Consider the following 21,289-nt stretch of genomic DNA (forward strand, 5'->3'; position numbering starts at 1 on the left):
GCGGTCTCAGCGCTGCGAACTGACAGCAAGGAACCTCCAAAGGTCAGGGCCCCAGAGATTCAGGGCGCAGGCAAGGCGAGAAAGATCGGGAGCCAGAAGGGAGTGAAGGGAAGAGGGAGAGCCGAAAGGCAAGACAGACAGGCCTAATCTGACCGCCGACCAGCCACTCAGAGACTTAATTGACCCAGCCCTACGCATCGGCCCCGCGTAGAAAGAAGCACGCTTATCTCGAATCGGGGCTACCGATGGTGGGGTGATGAGGCACCTTATACAACAACCTCACCTCAACGATCATCATAGAATAGTAGTAATCATTTACATAAAATACAAACATTAAATTCAGAAAGGTTAGGACTCATGTTTTTGGCGCATTTTCATCAATGTGCCGGGCTCTATCTGGTCATCTCCTTTGGGTCCGCCAGGACTCAAATGTCTCCTTTTCCCGGCACCTCCTGCTGAAACTGCCTCAGGGGTGGCGAGATCCTCCGGCAATCAATTAATTGATTTCTATAACACCTCTTTAAGGAAAAAGGGGCCGCCAATCACGTGACTTGGCAGGCCTGCGTGACCACACAAGGCTGGCTTCCCATGATCTTTGATGGGCCAGCTTCGACGACGATGGGTGTCGCCATCGAAGAGTAGCAGAAAGCGCCCATGTTCGCCGCTGACTCGTCCCGATAAACACACAATGGCCATTGGGACTATTCGTCGTCCGGCGGCATCTCGTCCTCGATATAGCGGATCAGAGTAACCCGCATCTCCGTGACATCGTTTCCGCGTAGGACATCGCTCACAAAGTGCGCCTCAATGGACATTTGGACCTGAATATATAAATCAGCAGTGGTTGTATCAAGCCGAAACAGCTTTGGCAGACCATTTCCAACGCTCCACGTAGCACACCACAGAGGATGTTGGAGAACCAGAGTTCGTCCTGGGCCCTTCCATCATCCGGGAGCTCAACGAAATCGGCCAACGGATTCTCGTCGAACAGAAGCGAAAATTGTTTGTTGTCCGCAGTCCAGTTTGTCACTGTCGGAGTAATGTTGAGGAATATTTTGAAGCCGACCTTGAACGGGTTAGCCTTGTAACGCAAGAATTCCTGGTGAACCGACTTTAGCAATCATCTCTGCTGTATCCCTGAAGTTTCCGCAACGGCCCGTATTGGACTTTGCTAGGAAGTCCTCGATGAGACGCATTCCGATATTGTAGCCCATCTTGTCAAGTTGTTGGTTGACTTGGGTATAATCGAATTCGTAGTCGGTGCACAGCTGTGCAACAACGGTTCCGTAGGTGAGAGTCACGAGTTCGGCATTGACTTTATCGACGCGAGTCCTGATGTATATGAGCCACCAGAATGGATCAAGCAAAGACACTTTCTTACTTCCAGATCCTGTTCAGGTGACTTAGTACTGTGATGGCAAGCGATGGGAATGGACTTACTCTTCGCCCACGCGGGCGGCTTTCTGGCTTGACGCCATCGAGTCCGAAGGCTTTTACTAGCGCAGAATGACCATCGAGCCTGCCCACATCACTTCGTCTCTGGACAGGTTTGATTTATATCAGAGATTGGACAAGTGCATGAGGATAGAGCAGGAGAAGGAAGTGAAAGACAATGAATTGTCCCTTGTCGCTTAAAGCGGCAATGACCAATGGGTGAGCAGGGGTCCACCTGAGTTTGGGGTGGAATTTGAGGATTTTGGAGAAGGCTGCGATTTCATTTCATGGGCCAGAAAAAGTTCCTGGATGTCCAAAAATTGAATACATGAGCGCGACCGAACATACATACCAGCGGTGACCTGCAGCTGCCTCCTCCCACCCGCCTCATAATCTGCATAGCATGGCTTCTGTCAAGCGACAAGCCTCCGACAGCTTCAGCGAGTCGGGGGCCTTGGTCAAAAGACAAAGATCGAATGCAGACCTTAAGGACAGTCGAGCCTTGACAGTTGGTGCGAAAGGTCAAGATGGCTCCCTTGTGCCTTCGAGTCTACGCACAAGCGCCCTTAATGCACCAATTATGGAAATGACAGGTCACTCTGGCGAGATATTTGCAGTCAGATTCGATCCAACTGGCCAACATATAGCCTCAGGTTCCATGGACCGATCAATAATGCTCTGGAACACATACGGACAGTGCGACAATTATGGCATCATGACTGGCCACAAAGGCGCAGTACTTGACCTACAATGGTCTCGAGATTCGAGAACGATATACTCCGCTTCCGCCGACATGACAGTTGCAAGCTGGGATCTAGAAACAGGCTTGAGAATACGGAAACACGTGGGTCACGAAGAGGTGGTGAACTGCGTCGATCTAAGCAGACGCGGCCAAGATCTGTTGCTGAGTGGTAGCGATGATGGGTGTATAGGGATATGGGACCCTCGGCAAAAAGCTGCGGTGGATTACATTGAAACCGACTTCCCAATCACAGCAGTCGTCATGGCCGAGCAAGGCCACGAAATCTACTCGGGCGGAATCGACAATGACATCAAGGTCTGGGACGCTCGTAAGATGGAGGTCACTTACACTCTGAGCGGTCACGGAGACACCATAACATCACTGGAAGTCTCGCCGGATTCGCAAACATTGCTGTCCAATTCGCACGACTCAACGGTCCGCACCTGGGATATCAGACCTTTTGCTCCCGTCGACCGAGCTGTACGCACCTATGATGGAGCACCTGCAGGATTTGAGAAGAATCTCATTCGAGCCAGCTGGAGCCCTAAAGGAGATAGAATCTGCGCTGGATCTGGTGACCGGACGGCTGTGGTATGGGATACTCGTTCAGCCAAACTCTTGTACAAATTACCTGGCCACAAAGGCACGGTCAATGATGTGCGATTTTCACCCACGGAAGAGCCTATAAGTAAGTGTCTTCTCCAGCATGTTCATTCTGCCACTGACAGGGTTTAGTTGTGTCTGGCTCAACGGATCGGAATATCCTTCTTGGTGAGCTTGGAAGGTGAAGCAAACCTCTAGCAGGCTTTTAATATCCATACCATGGTAACAGCGACCCTCTGTGGCGGCCGATGAGTACGACGACAAGACGATATCACAGCTTGGAGTGCCACTGGAATCTTGTCCACAAAGATTGAATTGCTCAATGACCTCATTGCACGCGCTGCATTGACAGGATGCTGCAATGGTTCTTGGTTCACCTTGCTGCAGTAGTCATCAGCTTTCAACTGATCAGACACATGCCAGAATGCGAGGTCACCAGAGAAGGGCGAGAGCAAGCGCAAGCCCCCCGAATGAAAGGTATCACTTTCAACAAAGCAACGCCAAGCGTGATATAGGTCGCCGACCATGGAGCTTGCTATGGCAAAAGTCTAGACTCATGAGAACGAGGATCATGAAATGATAGCATCATTGGTACTCGAGACCGAGTGGTAGCGAAGTATTGGTTGGCATGGATTTGCCGCCAAGAAGCCGGAAAAGTGCGCATCTCAACCGCGCATGTTTCACAAACGCGTCCTCATCTTGTTGACTTGTCACCTCCTCACGTTCGATTGTATGCTAGAATCGAATCGTTTCCATGTCCAATACACTGATATGCGTCTTGGGGCCTGACAACGTGTCAGTTCGATTACCATATCCGTATTAGAAAGGTATACTGTTTCACAGCAATCATCCGCTGAGATTTAAACGCGATTTGTCCTCCCTTGCATCCCAGAGATGGAACAAATGCAAAGTCCCATACTTCATCGACATCTGGTCGCCATGATGGCCATTTCGAGACTGAACAGTATCAGCTCACGCGTATACACGTTGTTGTGTTTTGTGCCATTCACTGTCAAGTCTTGGTAGGTCGAACAGAACGCGTCTTTCCCTTACTGCTTCTTTCGCTTAAGATCTCTGCCTCTACGCTACTTTTTCCATGGGACGGACAACTTGTCATTCGAACCATTATCTCCCACAAGCACTGCTCCCATGCTTCCGTGAAATGGGTAGGACAGCCGCCTCTCGACCATTGCTACCAATGAGTACCAAACTGGCCTACCAAAACACGAACAGCTCTGCCAGCTCTACCAAGACACCTGGGAAAACATTCGTCGTGCCATTGTTCCTGTCAACGTCCAGATATTCGGCTCGAGAGAGCGCCTTTGCCAGCGGAGCCTTACCTCACAATACAAGATCACGCAGCTCGGTACGTTCAGTCATCGAGCACGGGCCGGGAAGACCTGGTCAGGTGCCCCTATTATTGAGGCAGCAACGAGAACAGGACGAAGTCTCCGATATGTACGGCGGTAGCCTCTCTGATCGGACCACGGGAGGACATCCGGATGCCCACAATCTCGGCAACTCCAGGTCTATCTCCAGCAGCCGCAGGGCACGCTCCACACAATCCGGTAGTACTCGAAGCACCCACTCCTCAGCGAGGACCGGCGTCAGACCTGCCTCAAGAAGGAAACCCTCCTCTCGCGATGTAGAGATCAGCACAAAGGCAAGGATGAGTTTTGCATTTGGCATAACGCTTCTTGTGTCTGTGGTGATATGTGAGTAGACCTCCGCTGCTGGTGCGTTACACGAGAAATGCTAAAACGCAACAGATCTCGTATTGACTTTCAGGAAAATCGCCCAAGGAACGATGTTTAACGTCATGTCCATTGTGTTGATCCTGATATTGACTGGAATCTTCCTCCACCAGTTCATCAGCATGTTGATGCTCAAGCGGCGCCCGAGAAGAAAGAGACGACGAGCAGTGCATAGACATGGAAGAGAACGCAGCAACGCACAATCCAGACGGGCCGGACCGGAGGATGAACTACAACCCGAGAAGCCCATCCCGATACATATGGCGGCGGATGGGCTCGGCCCTGACCTTGAGAGAGGCGATCAAGTTCCTATTAAGATACCGCCCCCAGTCTATGGGAACGACCGGACGAGCATGGTATGTTGTCCGTCCTATGAGGGTTGCTGCGCCAGGTTTCGACTAACTAGTCTTGTAGAGAATCAACCCTGATCTTGTCCATTGGAAAGAGGTAGTGCCATCGCCACTGACGCCCACTTATGATGAAGCATTGAATCAAGTGCATCAGACAATGGGTTATCGACCTCCAAGTTACTTGTCAGAAAATGAGGTGGACGAAGTGATGGCAAATCGAAGGAGAGATGTGGATGCCGCTCTCAAAATTATTCATCCCTTGGAACGAGAACGATTGCGAGAGTTGACAGCCCATGCACTTGAGGGTCATCGATGACTTAAGACATATGCGCGGTTAGGCGATATATGAAAAAAACAAATGCCTACTCTATCGGATGACGAATGCGTTCGGATCTTTTCAATGAAATTTATTCGGACTATCTACCTGTCTTAGGGACGTCCAACCTGATGTTGTTTTGTTTGTTGGGTATCATAATGCTTCTGTTCTGAATTCTTTCAAACCCCATCATGCAGTCATGCATAGATGCATCTAGTGCTTGGCGGCCTCACGGTGGACATCAGCCTTGCGGTCGTGGGCCTGCTCGTCGAACTTGTCACCGATGGCATCACCGGCAGCTTGGGCACGGGTGCTGAGGCTGGCGTTGGAGTCTTTGGCGACGTTCTTGTTGCCCTCCTTGGAGGCAGTACTGCCGGCGCCCTGGATGGACTCGGAGACGTAGTTGACGGTGTTCCTGAACTTCAAGTCAGTATGGTACATGGCCAGGGAGGATCAGGAGATGCATACTTGATGGTATCCATTATGAATGGTTGTTTGAAGTCTTTGACTTGGTAGTGTGATAAGTTTGTTCTGGAAGTTGGAGTTTTGCTTTGAGTGATATGGAAAAAAGAGATCCAGTGCAGAGTGAGATACTTCTCAGCTTATATACACAGTGAAACCCCTCGAGGGGCAAACAAGTGACGGTCAGGTGCACATCCTGCATTCCATTGTGAGGAGCAACCGACGTCATCGATGACGTTTGAGGTCCAATCAAAATGCATCAGTGCTAGGCACAGACCAATCAGAATTACTCCAGGAACGCGCCTTGGCATATGTAGCTTTGCGATTCTCGATCGTCTTTGCCATCCCGCATTTCGCCATTCTTTCGTACAGCTTCACGATCTTCAATTTGCAGGAGAACCATCGAGGAAGGAAACGCAAGCCCAACGCTAAATCGCAATATCCACAGATCGAGCCTTTGATTTTGTTCAGGCCACGTGTGCCCACCATTTCGAGCTTGAAGCACGACTAGTGCTTTCTTGACCTATCCTTCAAGCTTCCGTCAGTCAGCCTTCGCAGCTACAGCGGTGTGTCTGCGCCTGCTGTTGCCCAGCACACCGTAAAGCGTAAAGCCACACAACTGGGGGCCGAGTGTCGGAGTCAGGCACAAATGAAGTATAAAACCTATAACCGTGTGTTTCGAACCAGAAATATAATGTGCCCCCTGCTGGAATCTCGCTGCAGAATGACATGCTCAGAATAGGCACCTTCCCAATCTGCAATTGCGATCCAAACACCGAATGATGTGAGTACTTTCATTGTTGAGGTCGGGTAAGACATTTGACTTGTCATCCCCTCTTCCTCTCTTCTCTCTCTTCATCCTTGCTGGTCCTGCATTTCCTCAATCCACCCATCTGCGATCTGCCTGAGAATGGCTGAAGCCAAGCAAATTTGTATACATTGACTTCATTAAGCTGGAATGGTGTCACGAATCAACGAAATTGAGGCCAACACGTGCCTGGGGCTAGGTATCCTCCAATTTACGCTGGTATACCTCAATGAGCTGCATCCCTGAGCATAAAGAGAGTTATCTTTCTGCATGAATCCAATCGTCTTCCCTTGTCGCAGAGTCTGTTTCCTCACTCGTTTCGGTGAGCCTACAATCCCAAATCCTCCAGTAATATTTCGAAGTGTTGCCATCACCAATCAACATGGGCGTCAAAGCTCTTATCCTCTCCACTCTTTGTGCCAGCCTTGCAGTGGCATCTCCCGCACGACGGACTGCTGACAGTGCAGTGAACACCACGACATGCAATGGGCAGACTTTCGTTTACGAACAATTGGCCGGCTATGGTTTTCTTCCATCTGACTTTCGTGACAAGTTTGGCGATACCGCTGGAGGTTTCGGCAGCAGTGCCACCTTCGACCCAAAATCATGGACTGTGAACGCTGCAGGAGTCTACAGCGGGATTCTTTACGCTATCCCAGACCGCGGCTGGAATACCAACGGAACCCTCAACTACCAGTCTCGTGTTCAGAAGTTTGAAATCACGTTCTCACCAAACTACACTTCTACCGTCCAGAACCCTAGCTCTCCAAATGTACAGCTTCAATATCTGGATTCGATTCTGTTGACCGACCCTTCCGGCTCACCTCTCAGTGGACTGGACGCCGACGTCCATGGACCTTATTTGACATTCCCTGGCTTCCCGGAGCTTCCATCAGTCACTTATACGGGAGACGGATTCGGTTTGAACGGCACCGGCGGACATCGCATTTCATTGGACTCCGAAGGTCTGGTGCTAGCCGCAGACGGTTCATTCTGGATTTCCGACGAATATGGACCCTACGTCTACCATTTCTCTCCTACTGGCCACCTGCTCTCAGCGATCCGCCCTCCACCTGCATACATCCCTCTCCGCAATGGAAGTGACTCATTCTCCGCCGACAGTCCACCGATTTACAACCCCGATGAAATCATCATTCCCGCATCCAACCCTACTGGACGTGACGACAATCAGGGCTTCGAAGGACTGACAGCCTCTCCTGATGGCAAGACTCTCTACGTTCTGCTGCAATCTGCCTTGGACCAAGATGGTGGTCTTAAGAGTGCCAATCGTCGAAACACCCGATTCCTTGAGTACGATATTTCCAATCCATCAAACCCCATCGCCAAAGCCGAGTACGCCGTGCAGCTGCCATTCTACTCCAACAACACCAAAGTCGCAGCCCAGTCCGAAGTGCACTACATCAGCCCAATGCAGTTCTTGGTCCTAGCCCGCGATTCCAATGCAGGTCACGGGCAAAGCAGTTCGACCTCGCTCTATCGCCACATCGACGTCTTCGATATTTCCAACGCTACAAACACCCTCGGCACGACTTACGATTGCTTCAACTGTTCCATTGCGGGTAACTCGACAGGTGTATTGAAAACTGCAGTGATCCCAGCCACCTACTGTTCGTGGCTCGATTTCAATGTGAACTCCCAGCTCAACCGCTTTGGACTTCACAACGGTGGTGCTCAGAACTCGAGCTTGTTGAACGAGAAGTGGGAGAGCATTGCCATGGTTCCTGTCAATCCTTCTGCATCCCTGTGCAAGGATGGATACACCAAGTCTGACGGAGAGTACTTTATCTTCAGTTTGAGTGATAATGACTTTATCACACAAAATGGGTTCATGGACGGTGGAAAGTTTCCGTACGCGGATGCGAGCGGGTACAGCCTCGACAACCAAGTGTTAGTCTTCAAGGTGAAAGTTCCCACGTATTGAGGGTGGGAAGCATGACCAAATCATCATTTTCAAACAAAAGTGTATATAGTTAATCACGAACAATGTACATATTCTTATTGCCTATGGCAGCTTGTTATAGTACGGTGCATAGTCGGTTTGGGGTATGAGGCCTCGGCTGGGGTGGCCCCTGTCGATGTCCCCCAGCCCTCATCCTTGCTACCCTGGCTTGACTGGGACCCTGACGACCGACACGAGTGATCATTCTTTCTCTGCATAAACAGCGTTCTCCCCCGGCTTGAAGTTCATGCTTTTCGAGAACTTCTGGCGAAGTCTGGCACATCAAAATACTAATGTTCTGCCAGTCGCCATGCCGAGAATACCCGTGCACTCTGTGGTGTGGCACCGAGGTGTGCATTTCCGCCTACCCGCATTTTCATCCCTACTGATCCGGTGTCACACACAGGAATGTCACGAGATGTTTGTGGTCTGCCTTGCCCGAGAGATCTCCCTTGTTGCATGATCGGAGCGCGAGTGGCACAAACCAGACACTTACCAGGTATCTGCAGTATCCTGATCGGGAAAGTCCTGTAGGTTCCCAAGCGCGATTTCTTTGGAAGTCGTGATATTGCCTTTAACTATATCTCTTCCCTTCCCCATACCATGGAGACGTTCACTCCACCCTTTTTCACAGCACTTAAATACAGCTCGATCACACAGCGATTACCACATACGAAGCTTTACCATGAGCGCTTCGAACTCGTTATAGCCCTGACAGCCTAGTGCACACTGCCAGGATTGTCAAGACCGTCCAAGAACAGCCCAGCCTCCAAGTCTCAGCATCACGAGACACATATTCTTTTTTTGTTCAGGCACCTGTACGCAGTTGACTGAACGGCTTATCCTCTCCCAAACCACACTCAAGCAAACAGGGCAACCGTCGAGCGAAGATAAAGTCCATTGTCGTCACGACCTCCTCGACTCTCGACCCCAACATGGCGACCCAGGGCATATCATGCTGGGACTTCGCCTACTCCACAGGCAAATGTAGCCTGACATGCGAGCGCAACTGCATAGACAGTCGCAAAAAGAGCTCCAGATTCCGAAAACAACAATCCAAAGACGACACAAACACCTCCATCTTTCGAAAACTGAAACAAGACTCGATCGATGCGAGGACATACCTGCTGTCCTGCCCGAGTACGGCTTCTCTCAGATTCCCGCAGACATACACAACCATCTCGACAATGCTGCTTCAACCGCGCACGCAGATCGTATTGCTAGTCCCGCAAGTCTACATCGCCAGCTCGACTGTCTGCGACATCTCGCGTCTGCCCCGTGCGGGTGGTAGTTATATTCAAGTCTTACCCATGCCGGAAGTTCTTGGCCTCAATGGTGTGAATGCTGAGAGTTTGAGCTCGAGTGATAGTGAGTATGAGACTCCAGATTCTGCGGACATGTCGAACGTAGTGGAGATGGTGCGGAAGATTGTCAAATATACCAAGGCCCGGCGGTTCGATGGCTATCTTGACTTTGAGGATGATCGGAAGAGCTGGACGTTCTTGAAACGTGTGGGTGATGGAGTCAAGGCTACGTCGCGGAAGAGAGGGAACTAGCCATTACGAGGCGGTCGACTGCGACGGTTGTCCTTTCGCCCCGATGACATTAGTTGTGCTTGAAGCATGGCGTTCTCAGAACAGTGTTGCCGCACAACATGACAAGGATCGTTAGTCATTTCTATTCGTTGACAGCCCCTTCAACTTCCTCTGCAAACTCTTTCAAGTTGTTGAAGCGCCATGCATACCCCACTAGCTTCTTTTCCAAGACCATCTTGCTTTCAGCCTCTTTCCCCCATCGTGGTCCATCTCCGATCAGCCAAACGCTGCTCAAACCCAGCCTATTCGCTGGGGCCTGGTCGTGACCCAGACTCTGAGCAACGTGCAGGATCTCTTTCTTCTCCACTCCATTGGCAGTGCAGTACTCGATCAACGTCTCCAACTTGATCTCATCGGCACGCTTGGCATCCTCGCCAAAGTCCTCTGCAGTAAAGACCTTGCACCACTCGACATCGCCTAGCTTGCTGGTCGGCGAGGACGATGTGATCGACCATGCGTACTTGTCGATGTTGGATAGGGCGACGAGTTTGTAGTGCTTGCTCAACGACGTCAAAGCTTCCAGAGTGCCGGAGAAAGTAGGCCAGCTGGCGATATTGGCATCGCTGCCGAACCGCTGTGCTTCTTCCTCGGTGGACTGGACGTTAAGCTCTCTGGCTATACGTCGCCAGATCTCGGTCAGGATCTGGTCGAACCGCTTGGTCGGCTTTTCGAGCTTGATGGCGTCTTCCTGCTTCTGAAAGACCTTGAGAAACTCGACTGAGCCGACGCTGGCTGAGTCTGGGATCGTGGTTGATAACGGTGTGGTGTCTAGATATGGTGAGGATGATGGGAGACGGGATAGCAAAGGCTGAAATGAGTTTAGGATGTGTCCTTTGTACTCGATTAGACTGCCGTAGACGTCGAAGGAGAGGACTTTGTATTCGGTCAGTGGGAGTGGGGGAACGGTCGGGTCGGGCATGGGTAGCGCCATTTTCCGTATGTTCGCACGAGCCGGCGTAACGAGACGAAAGGTCAGTGGAGTGACGCTTTTTGGAAGATCGATGTTAGCCTGAAGACTTGGGTATGGGATGAGACGGTTGAACTATCATGGGAATGTCTGGTGGAGGTAGTGAGGCCGATCGATCTTGGTCGGCTTTACAATCCGCCAAGTCCGGGGTACACCTCCACCTTTCATGTCTAGGAACACTCTCTTCTTTACAATGTGCCTGGACAAGGTGAAAAGAAGGGTATCATGATATCATGATATGCTACGGACTAATAAATCCACTGCTCAACACGCTTACGCTCAAGGACAAAGCCATTACAACCTCAGTAAACCCGGGGAAAATGAAACCTCTCACGGCACGGACGTCCTGGCCGCTTTCGTCCTTTGACTCCTGCGGACCGGCATCCCATCTTTCTGCTTCAGGTTCTTTACGTCTTCTTGCTGCTTGACCTGCTTCTCGATCTTGTTGACCGCAGCAGCAACCTTCCCGGCTACTCTCGGCTTGTCCCTGGTCATATCGTTGTCATCAGCAACACCATCGGAAGCTTTGTTGAGCTTCTTAGCCTGTTCCACCAGCTTTCCGACGGAGGCAGTGGGTTTTCTGGTCACATTCCTAGATTTGGATCTCTGCTTCGTCACTGTGACTGACCTCTTGTCAACCTTTGCGCCCTGAACTGCTGACTTGCGTCGTTCACCACGCTTAGGCTGCTTCAGAGGCGCCGTAGTGTCTGGGATGGGAGGCATATTTGGTCTTTCAACAGGTGGAAAGCTTGCCGTCTCTTGTCCGAACACCACCTCCGCAGTGACAGACATTTCCACATCGGCGGGAGGAATGGACATTTCCCTCTCAGGAGGCGGCACAGAGGTCTCCCGAGGAGGCGGCGGCATTGACACTTCCCTGTCACGAGGCGGCATAGACATTTCCATGTCACGAGGAGGCATAACCCATTCTCTCTTAGGAGGCGGAACCGAAACTTCCCGTTCTATATGTTTCGCCTCAGATTCGTGGTCCCAACCAGGAACTTCAGGATAACGTCCACGTGCAGATGTCGGTGATGGCGTAGAAGATCGTTCACCATGATGAAGCGGGACCACACCTCGTGAGTCTTCTCCTGCAGTGGTCTCTTCATAAGCTTCGCCCTCGACGGTGGTGAGGATCTTGTCATCCAAATCATAGATAATGAATGGAGGTTGCTCTCTGTCTTCTATCGGCGGACGAGGGGTGTCTGAACGAGACGGGCCAGTGCTTGTTGTCCCCAGTCCTGAGTGCCAGGGTGGTGGCCTTGACCCAACTTCAGTCGACTGCGAAGATGCTGCATGACCAATCGGCTGAGTTGGCCTGGGATCTGTCCGGAAGTTGTCATTGTTCGCTTGCCGTTCGAGGTCGTCAGTATCGTTCAAGCTGGGAGATTGGCAATGACAACGCCCGACAGCGCAGCCACATGAGAGCCAATGGAATTGAGCTTGACCTTCAGTTTCGTTGTCACCTTCCAAGCTGGCCCCGTTGTCGTGATACGCGGAAACGTGATGTTCCTCCTGTACTTCTGCACTGTATAGCCTGGTAGCGGCACTTTCAGGGGATTCCAGGCCCAGGGACTTCCGAGGTGGACCGAACGGCTCTGTCCCAGCACTGCTAGCATTGCTCAGGCCGAACTGTCTGGACGCCGTCTGGAGTTCTACCGGGTGGCGCCAATCACCGTCTCGTAACCGAGCAAGCACTTCTTCAGCATTGCCCAGATCTTGCTTTAGCCTGGACGATATCTCGGGGAGGTGTCCAGAATCGTCCCAGAGGTCATCATTCGACAGAAGTGCTTCTGAAGCTTGGTGTTGGGGGGGTCTGTGGTCAAATAAACCAGGGATGGGAGGGTGATGTTGCGATGACTCTGAAGATTGTTGCAGCATGGAATTGTCCCCCTCAACATCACTGCTCTCGAACAGGGCATCGATATCCGAACGTCCCGTTTGACGGTTGGCCATGGCCTCCTGCTGAAGAAGAAAGGAATCCAGTCCTGGCGCATAGTGATTACGTATCTTGTATGCTTGATTAGCACTGGGAGTGGCCTTCACAGTATTGGCTTGGATTTGTTCTGGAAACGCCGGTCTTTGACTGTGCAGCGGACTTGAGAGCTGCAGCGACGAAGCTTCCAGGGTATCATTCCTCGGGTTTCCTCGCTCCTGTTGCGCAGTTTCTTGTATTGGCAGGTAAGGTTCTTGCCATGACTGATGGGTTGGTTCTCCTCGCATATGTATATGCCCTGCTTCGGCGTCGCTGGGATGTCGAGACTTATCTATGAGCTCCTGCTCAAGCCACTCTGTGGGCATGACGCTATGCCCCTCGTGCTGCTGTACACTGCCGAGTTCGGTTTCGCGGTGACCTTTATCGTTCGAGAATCGTGGAGCGTTATGCGGTGTCCGATTTGCGGCCGCTAACTCTTCTGATCTAGCTTGCGGTATTGCAGGGTCGGAAGACGGGAACATTGTGGCTCGAGTGAACGATACATTAGATTCTGTTGCATCAAAACAAAACATGGAGGTGGACGGATGCAGCGCAATATCCATCCGCATGGCCTAAGAATGTGAGCTTTGCAACACTCACATACCGAAGAGCGGTTGCCATGGCTGTCCACGTGGACAATATTCTTCCTGTGAACTCACCTCTAGGTGAGAGCACGATATCCCCATGCTTGATCAGCGGCTCTATCACAACCATGGCCATGTTGGGCCTCAAGTATTCAGACGAACCAAGCAGTCAGGCCACATCCCCGATCGGTCTTATTCCATAAAACGTCAAGACTCACCGGTATCTCCATTCTCATAACACATCTTTCGAAGAAGACTTACCAGAGAACGTCTTTCGACGGCCTTGAACTTTTGCTCGCCCATGATCGAGTAATTCTCCTTATATTCGTTCCATTCGATCCGATCAAGAGCTTCGATCCTTCTTCGACAAGGTCAATTTCGCGGTGGACGACTGGTACGCAGCCTACGAACACAGCGGTGCTATTGTCAACGATAAAAGGAGTCCTTAGACGCCTTTGCTGAAATGCCCCTCGCCCTACACGGATTTCGGGTATAAGCCAGGGTCCAGACACTCGCAGATCCCTTTTTTAGTGACGCGGACACTCCGATGCGCGACCTCTCGCTCGATGCCAGCGTGAACGGCTCTAGCGCCAATGGGGGAGGTCGATATACTAATGTACTACTCCAAACACCGGCCAGTCGGCATATCGGACAGGAACTCAATGGAAGGTGAAATGTAAAGGAAGATTGCACGGTCACTCTGGAGACCTCGTTCCGGCACTGATATCTGTCCCCTGAATCCTGTCCCAGGGGATTTCGATATTCTGTCCCTCACGGTAGTCTGGGTGGCAAAATTGAGATATCTGTCCCTCGAGGATTTCTGTATTCTGTCCCTCACGGTAGTCTGGGTGGCAAATATCGCCTTTCTGTCCCTCGAGCAATTCTGTATTCTGTCCCTCACGGTAGTCTGGGTGGCAAATATCGTAATTCTGTCCTCGGAGGACTCGTATTCTGTTCCGGACGTTTTCACGATCGCGCATCGTCAGCCAACTAAAGCCGCCTCACGCGTCAGTCGAACTCAGAGTAGAAATCTTAAAGTACTTATCAAGATGGTAGCTATATTTCATTGTGCACAACAATGCCATCACTTCTTTCTGAGCAACTCATCGAGATGAATGGCCATGAATTTCCCAACAAGGTCCACGAAACTGTCAACATCTTCATCTGTAATCTCTAGACTCATTGGTGTATATCCTCGGCTCGCCATATAGATGCCGTGTTCTAGCATGAAGTGATGGTAGAGACTGTGCCACAGACCAGCATCACTACCGGTGAAACGTAAGTTCAACATGGTACCGCGCCCGGAGATGAGAACTTTGGGCAGGGGGACAACTTCGTCGTTGCCTGTGTACACTCGTGTACTTGTCTCGAAGCTGTCGATCTCTCGAATATCTTTCAAGTGCTCAGCGTGCTCTTTCGAATAGATGCCTGTATCGAACAGAAGCTGCGTGAGTCCAGCTTTCATCCGATCTCCGCGGGCATTGAATTCGTGTACTTTTTGCTCGTCGTAAATATTCAGACCCACAACACCCGCGGACATGGAGAAGACATTGTTATTGAACGTCCCTGGGTGCCATAGCGTGTTCACCCCATTGGCAGGATTGTAGACGTCCATGATGTCTCTTCGTCCGCCAAAAGCACCGAAGCTCATACCACCGCCGATCCATTTCCCCAACGTCATCAAATCAGCCTTTAGGCCGTGTGCTGCCAAAGCACCAGAGGGACCTAGACGAGACGTCATGACCTCGTCCACGATCAACACGGCTCCCAACTTTGTGGCTGTCTCTCTCAGGTAGGAAAGAAACTCGAATGTCGCGGGACGGCAACCTGAGCCTCCTTGGACGGCCTCAACCACGATTGCCGCGAGACTTTCATTTGGCAAATCTTCGATGATGGTTTTCGTCTCTGCAACGTTGTTGTAGGGCGCCATGACAAAATCATGTGGGAGGTTCGATGCCAACGGGGCTGGACGCGGACTCGACGATTTGAAGTGCACCCAGCGGCAAAGATCCATGGTGAAAAACATGGTGGCGCCGTGGTAGGAGTTGCTGAAAACCAACACCTTCTTGCGGCCCCCTGTCCAGTGTATGGCTGTGCCGATAGCCAGGGTGTTGGCTTCCGTCCCCGAGTTCGTGAAACGAACCAAGTCCAGACCTCCCTCGGAAAAGCGCTTGGTGACTTTGGATGCAAGCTCCTTTTCTACCAAAGTCTCGCCGCCGAAGTTCCATCCATTCCTGATCGCAGTGATGAGCGTCTCCGCGATGAGCGAATTCGAGTGTCCGAATAATCCAGCACTGTATTCGCCCAGAAAATCGATATATGTGCGTCCATCAACCGAAGTCAGTGTTTTACCGGCGCCGGACTTGATGGCCAGAGGGAATGGATTCGAAAAGAGCGTGGTACGCGTGTTTCCTCCAGGCATATGCGCGGTGGCATTGCCATGGGCTTTGGCAGATTTGGGGTTTTTGGCAGCAAACGAAGCGAGCGCGCTGGCTACTTGAGAGGCAATGTACGAATGCTCCTCGTCAGCGAATAGCCCTGGAGAAGGCATCGTAGACTTTCGTTCTTCCAATAACAAGAAACAGCGAGAACAGGCAGGGCCGGTGATGTATCCCGTAGAGATATTCGATTTCAGAGTAATTGCTCTCTCTATATACGGCACCAGATGAGCGGCCACGGATCGATGTGTGCACGTCCAACAGGCAGTCTACAACGAAGGAATCTGTGTTCGTTGCTCCATGTCAGGCAGTCAACAAAGATGGTACCTGTGTGGATCTTTCCTCAACCATGAGCTACTTGTGCCCCGAATTCTCTAACCCTTTAGGGATTCGATTTGGGTGTCTTCATTTGCGATTCATATACTATCATCTAGGCGTTTTACGACGATGGCGACAGTGGAGATCTATGCGCCAGCCAGTGTTTGATTTAACTTTCGCTCATGGCAATCTGTGAGGTTTAATCACAGTTAGGTAGTCCACAACGATGGTGTGCTGGCTTGACATGATAAATGGGGCTGGTGGAGCCCTTCACGGGTCTTACTAGGCTCGTTCTGGGTTGCCACGTAGGGTCTCTAGATATTTCTGTTCAAGTAGGAGGGTAACGGCCATGTTCCGATGTAGGACGCATTGGACATCCTGGATGTGGAGAAATTTTGCATCGAAGACTTCCAGAATCCAGCAGGGGTGTTTTCCGCTACCTGAGATGATTCTCACAACCCTGTGATTGTAACAAACAGCCACAGAGTCATAGAAGAAGAATATCGACGTCCATTTTCTTTGTAACCTCGCGCCAGTCGATAGCGATTCCCCCAACACTACATTGCCGCTCCGCCGACAACCGTTCACGATCTGCCCAAACCTGACGGATCACGCTCCGCATCTCTTCCCGAGTGCCAGTCCCCCGCGTTTTGGATTCGTCGAAAAAGTGATCCGCCAAGGCCTGTGACTCGGGGGTATAGGCCTCGACCGCGGCGACAAAGACTGGCCATATGGACGGTTCTCCGCCGTTCATGTCGAGGAAGACTATGGCATCTGTGAGTACCTCACCAACATAGTCGGCAACGGCTGCTGGTGGATGTCGCAGGACCATTCGTAATAGGTAGATTAAGACACCTTTATTGAAGAGTTGTAGATGGAGCTTGACAAGTAGCCGCGCTCTGGGTAACGTCTTGAGGCTGCCGATTTCTTGATACTTTATATACAGGTCAACGTCGTCCTCCAGCGAAATTCGGAGCTCCTGGACAATCTCCTCGGCCTGTGTATGTAGATCCTCATTCGCAAGTTGCCCATGTTGCAGGTAGCGTGCAGCAGAGAATTGCTCTTCGAGCAATAAAATCCGGTAGATCGTGTTGATCAGACGGGCATTTCCCCCAATTGTGAAACCAAAACGAGGCTCTCTCGTAACGTTGCCCAAAATCCCACTTAGTTTGGAGATATGGTCAGTCGTTGTGGAAGGATGCACTGCGGTGTAAGCCAGGACCATGTCAAGCACAAAGCTCTGTGTGATGTTCCAGGCATCTCGTGACAGAGACCAAGGCTTCTGAGAAAGATATTGAGAGACAAATCCCATGGCGCCTCGGAAGTGGTGTCGCCAAGCCCGATATTGTCCCTGGGATACCGTTTCCACGAAAATGACGGTCATCAGCGCGGCCAGCACACTGCTGTATTCTTCCGTTGGTGTTGCCAAGCTATTCCTGAGTTCGCGTAATGCTGTTCCATAATGTCGCACGGCCCGTGCATTATCGCATGCTCCTCGTTCCGCTCCTTTGACACTCGCTAGATGAAACGCCGATTGGGCTAGAATCGCGTTGTATAGAGAGCGTGTGCTGCATGACGACCTTTCCTGTAGCGCAAGGGATGGGTAGGTCGATTTCCAAGGATTCTCGCCATCTTCAATCGGTATCATCAACATTGAAACTTGAGAAACGTAATGAGAAAATAGAAACCTGTCTTCGCGATCACCCGGCACCATGGAGGCAGAAGGAGGTCGAATGATGGACATAGTCGTCCCCCATGAGTCCTGACTGGCAAACAGGCTCGTCTTTTCGTGCAGAATGAGTTCCGACATGGTCAGCTGGGACTTGTTTCCGTCAAAGCACGCTCTCTCTTCCGGTCTCGTTTCGTGAGTATCACCGAGCGTAAATAGGGCGTCGATGTCGATGTCAACCACGGCACTCATATTCTCCATGTCGAAAATTCTGGCCATTGCGGTGCCAATTTCATGCTCGCAATTCTCATTGTTTGCACGCGCATCCAGCGAAAGCTCTGCCGTGACCTCTACATCGTTGTTGCTGCGAGTCTCATTTTCTTTGTGATGTTGATGAAAGGACGAAAACGGACTAGGGATCCCATGCAAGGTGCATCGACATTGTCGTTTCTCGCTGTCTTCAATCAGATGATCCAAGTCCTGTTTGGTCCACGGCGAATGGCCGCTCCAAGTCAAATCGCAACGATATGACCGTCGTTGTTGAGGAGGGTACTCTCCAGTCTTCGAGTCAACCCAGACGAGGCGAATATGGTACCCTTCGCAAGAAATGCGTGATCGTGTACATTGTAAGCAATGTGGCACCGTATTGTCGCAGCGAACATTGCGTCGCCGGCAGGTCCAGCATCCTGTGAATGTTCTCTGGGAGGTGACCTTAGTCATGTTACAATCAGCTGGTCGGAGGACGTAAGACGTCTGGATTCTTCACGATATATTGATAGTCGTCTGGCTGTAGAAATGAGCTGAGTGAACTGTTGTTGAGGACTGCATGACGTCGCCGGAGACCGAGCCTGCCGAGATCACATAGTCAAGGCACCTTTGTTTCCCCCGAAAAGATACTCCGTACTGTTTGCGCATGTGCCGGAGAATGAGAGTCATATTGAGTACGACGCCTTCCAGGTTCCTAAGTTAGTTGACCGTCGTTGACCGTCTTTACATCCCTTGGTAGTGCCAAGCTGGCTGAATAATCATAGGGGGCCTCCTTAGCCTTGGGGGCAAGCCCTGTGAGCCTTGTGTCAACCTCATTTGCGGCTATTAGGCTGAGCCACAGCATTGCCCGGCACCGAATCGTACAATATGAGCCTCATTCTCTCCCCTCATTACTCGGCGCAATGTAAGGTGAACTTTTTGATGCGCTGTACCCTCTTGCTGCCAGCAAGACTCAATGTCTGGCCTTGAAGTACTTGGAGTTGCCGCAAGCGTGATACAAATCGCAGACGTTGGAGCACGTGTTGCAGTCAAATTATACGTCTTTTCCAGGAAGATCAAAAGCGCCGACAAGGATATCGACAGCATCTCCCAAGACATTGCCGCAACAGGTGCAGTGCTCTAGCAACCAGGCAAGGAGCTTCAGACAGATGACAATGCCGACCTCTGCACAAAAGACGCCCTTGCTACGGCTCAAAGGCCTGATCGACAGCTGTAAGAGGATCTTTCAAGAGCTAGACACTGCAAAGGATCCAATAATTCGATTGTCATTGGCTGGAAGCGACGAGCCAAGTTCCCATTCATAGAGGCTCAGGTTGAATTGCTGCGCTCAAATTTGGAAAGATTGAAGAGCTCTCTGCTGCTGATGCTACAGGTGCTCACATTCGCAGTACAAGCAAAGAGGTAATGTCAGACTCGTACCAGGCTTGCCGTGCTCGAACTTGCTAACCTTCATTATGCACGATACAGTCATCGGGAATTGGGTAGTTTGAGGGATCAGAAAGCACTAGTCCAGACTCTAATGAAGGAGAAGAATGATTCGGAGAAGAGGTATAAGCTCGCGAGGAAGTCTATTGAGTCAAGCACCGAAACAACCCCGGCCCATGAAGCTGAACAAGAAGCTCTGCCAAGCTCTTCAGCCGTGAGCAAAGACAGGGACTCGGTCACAGTAGCGAATCCATTCATAAGCACAGTGTTTGGCAGCGAAACGGCAGGGAGCCCAAAGGTGCCTGGAGAACCATCATTCGGTGCTATTTCAACACCTCCGACCCTGAGGTATCGCAACTTTGAAATCCAGCAACATGGAGCAGCAGTGCAGACCCTCCTTGCAGAGGTTGACGCTTTGAGATACGAACTTACCCATGGCTTCCGAGACAAGCTGCACCGTGGGATATTGGGTGCGCATTGGGAGCAATGGGCTCCATTACGCAACCTATATGGTGACGAGGCTCTGATGGATGCTTTTGCTCAACATCCAGAAGTGGTACGTAAGATTCAGGCGCTTACGCCATGCCCAACGCATCTTCCTCACAATTGTCCCCAGCACCCTAATGAAACCGCGCTCATGGCCGTTCGTAGTTCGAATTCTGGATTTCTCAGCTGGAAATCGAAGCAGTACAGTCCGGCCACTGGAGTACACTGTCGAGGGCAGAAGCGAAGTGGCCCACACCACAGGCTCTGACTGGTGTAGACAATAGGAGACCACAAGTGGCCGGCCCCCACACGCCCGTAACATTCGGAGGTGCCCAGTCGGCTAAGCCATCTAAATCTGCCGAACGAGCAAAATTCGTGTTTGAAGCAGACAGTGAGAATGACGCCATGGAAGATGAGAGTGTTGATAATCTGGAAGAGTCGCGAAAGACAGCTTCAAGGTTGAAGCCTTGGTACAGGACCGTAAAGTCGCTCCCAGCGGGCCACCTCGAGTAGAGGCCACCGAAGCAAAAGTGAGTCATGCCCTCCTTCAGCGCCCTCATGATACTGACAATGCCACAGACTGATCAGATTGACGACCGGATCAAGCTCAACAGCGAGTCGTTGGAAAGAATTGGCGAGAACGCTCCACAAGAACACAAGGAAGCAGATTCAACGGCTGCTAGTCCTTCGCCGGCTCCGGTGGCCGTAAACCCCAAAGTTGAGCTCTTCCGGCCTGGGCCATCAAATCCACGTCGTCAGGGGCAGAATATGGAGTTCTTCAAGAAACTACCATCGAAAGGGTCTCGCAGCAGCAAAGTGCCTGCTCCATCACAACGGCGGCCGGCTCCGCCAGTGCCAGTGCCCCCACCCTATAAGCCATCTGCCAGCCCGAAGAAACCTGATCCAATTCTTGCTAAGCTGAAAGAGGAGAAGGATGCGGCCAGCAATGAGATATATGGTTCTGGAGATGTTGAGACCAGAGGCGGTGATTTTCACGGTGAGATCGAAGACACCGAGTCCTTTGATGCTTACCTCGTAAGATGGACTGGGCTTTCCAAGGAAGAATATGGTGATCTTGAGATATGAAGGTTGATTGAAGTGTGATTACATGTGCAGGCGACACGGCCATCCCATAT

General features: G+C 51.2%; 11 protein-coding genes across 11 annotated transcripts; 5 read left to right on the forward strand and 6 right to left on the reverse strand.

Moving 5' to 3' along the window:
- Nucleotides 1–580: 580 nt before the first annotated feature.
- Nucleotides 581–1,666, reverse strand: EDD37DRAFT_31140 (NO signaling/Golgi transport ligand-binding domain-containing protein). The gene is made up of 5 exons (XM_062811329.1): nt 1,441–1,666; nt 1,382–1,390; nt 1,113–1,332; nt 875–1,066; nt 581–821 (listed from the first exon to the last, which is right to left on the reverse strand). Exons 1-5 carry the CDS (start codon nt 1,476–1,478, stop codon nt 702–704), a joined length of 579 nt encoding a protein of 192 aa, XP_062674871.1. The 5' UTR covers nt 1,479–1,666; the 3' UTR covers nt 581–701.
- A 1-nt stretch (nt 1,667) lies between these two features.
- On the forward strand, nt 1,668–3,052 carry EDD37DRAFT_31008 (Ca2+/calmodulin-dependent protein kinase). Its single transcript, XM_062811312.1, has 2 exons — nt 1,668–2,864; nt 2,912–3,052. Exons 1-2 carry the CDS (start codon nt 1,838–1,840, stop codon nt 2,962–2,964), a joined length of 1,080 nt encoding a protein of 359 aa, XP_062674872.1. The 5' UTR covers nt 1,668–1,837; the 3' UTR covers nt 2,965–3,052.
- An 889-nt stretch (nt 3,053–3,941) lies between these two features.
- Nucleotides 3,942–5,199, forward strand: EDD37DRAFT_603897 (uncharacterized protein; the record flags this gene model as incomplete). Its single annotated transcript, XM_062814694.1, has 3 exons — nt 3,942–4,494; nt 4,549–4,889; nt 4,948–5,199. 3 exons carry the CDS (start codon nt 3,942–3,944, stop codon nt 5,197–5,199), a joined length of 1,146 nt encoding a protein of 381 aa, XP_062674873.1.
- A 76-nt stretch (nt 5,200–5,275) lies between these two features.
- EDD37DRAFT_615754 (glucose-repressible protein) lies at nt 5,276–6,040 on the reverse strand. Its single transcript, XM_062815622.1, has 2 exons — nt 5,668–6,040; nt 5,276–5,614 (listed from the first exon to the last, which is right to left on the reverse strand). The coding sequence occupies exons 1-2, from the start codon at nt 5,679–5,681 to the stop codon at nt 5,413–5,415; spliced, it is 216 nt and encodes a 71-aa protein (XP_062674874.1). The 5' UTR covers nt 5,682–6,040; the 3' UTR covers nt 5,276–5,412.
- A 632-nt stretch (nt 6,041–6,672) lies between these two features.
- On the forward strand, nt 6,673–8,693 carry EDD37DRAFT_31014 (3-phytase). The gene has a single exon (XM_062811313.1). The coding sequence runs from the start codon at nt 6,852–6,854 to the stop codon at nt 8,409–8,411; it is 1,560 nt and encodes a 519-aa protein (XP_062674875.1). The 5' UTR covers nt 6,673–6,851; the 3' UTR covers nt 8,412–8,693.
- Nucleotides 8,694–9,128: 435 nt separating this feature from the next.
- EDD37DRAFT_31215 (uncharacterized protein) lies at nt 9,129–10,046 on the forward strand. The gene has a single exon (XM_062811342.1). It carries the CDS (start codon nt 9,365–9,367, stop codon nt 9,983–9,985), a length of 621 nt encoding a protein of 206 aa, XP_062674876.1. The 5' UTR covers nt 9,129–9,364; the 3' UTR covers nt 9,986–10,046.
- On the reverse strand, nt 10,047–11,138 carry EDD37DRAFT_31204 (HAD-like domain-containing protein). Its single transcript, XM_062811341.1, has one exon. The coding sequence runs from the start codon at nt 10,953–10,955 to the stop codon at nt 10,107–10,109; it is 849 nt and encodes a 282-aa protein (XP_062674877.1). The 5' UTR covers nt 10,956–11,138; the 3' UTR covers nt 10,047–10,106.
- On the reverse strand, nt 11,085–13,853 carry EDD37DRAFT_661006 (uncharacterized protein; the record flags this gene model as incomplete). Its single annotated transcript, XM_062819126.1, has 2 exons — nt 11,085–13,538; nt 13,812–13,853. 2 exons carry the CDS (start codon nt 13,851–13,853, stop codon nt 11,322–11,324), a joined length of 2,259 nt encoding a protein of 752 aa, XP_062674878.1. The 3' UTR covers nt 11,085–11,321.
- A 567-nt stretch (nt 13,854–14,420) lies between these two features.
- Nucleotides 14,421–16,259, reverse strand: EDD37DRAFT_689708 (aminotransferase class 3). Its single transcript, XM_062819989.1, has 2 exons — nt 14,596–16,259; nt 14,421–14,540 (listed from the first exon to the last, which is right to left on the reverse strand). The coding sequence occupies exon 1, from the start codon at nt 16,099–16,101 to the stop codon at nt 14,635–14,637; it is 1,467 nt and encodes a 488-aa protein (XP_062674879.1). The 5' UTR covers nt 16,102–16,259; the 3' UTR covers nt 14,421–14,540; nt 14,596–14,634.
- A 126-nt stretch (nt 16,260–16,385) lies between these two features.
- EDD37DRAFT_615759 (fungal-specific transcription factor domain-containing protein) lies at nt 16,386–19,064 on the reverse strand. The gene has a single exon (XM_062815623.1). The coding sequence runs from the start codon at nt 18,693–18,695 to the stop codon at nt 16,794–16,796; it is 1,902 nt and encodes a 633-aa protein (XP_062674880.1). The 5' UTR covers nt 18,696–19,064; the 3' UTR covers nt 16,386–16,793.
- A 133-nt stretch (nt 19,065–19,197) lies between these two features.
- EDD37DRAFT_603902 (uncharacterized protein) lies at nt 19,198–21,239 on the forward strand (the record flags this gene model as incomplete). The annotated part of the gene is made up of 8 exons (XM_062814695.1): nt 19,198–19,351; nt 19,373–19,454; nt 19,479–19,643; nt 19,710–20,223; nt 20,284–20,373; nt 20,415–20,544; nt 20,592–20,683; nt 20,733–21,239. The coding sequence occupies 8 exons, from the start codon at nt 19,198–19,200 to the stop codon at nt 21,237–21,239; spliced, it is 1,734 nt and encodes a 577-aa protein (XP_062674881.1).
- Between the last annotated feature and the right edge of the window lie 50 nt (nt 21,240–21,289).

The sequence above is a fragment of the Exophiala viscosa genome (assembly GCF_022695815.1).
Source record: "Exophiala viscosa unplaced genomic scaffold EDD37scaffold_1, whole genome shotgun sequence".
NCBI lineage: Eukaryota > Fungi > Ascomycota > Eurotiomycetes > Chaetothyriales > Herpotrichiellaceae > Exophiala > Exophiala viscosa.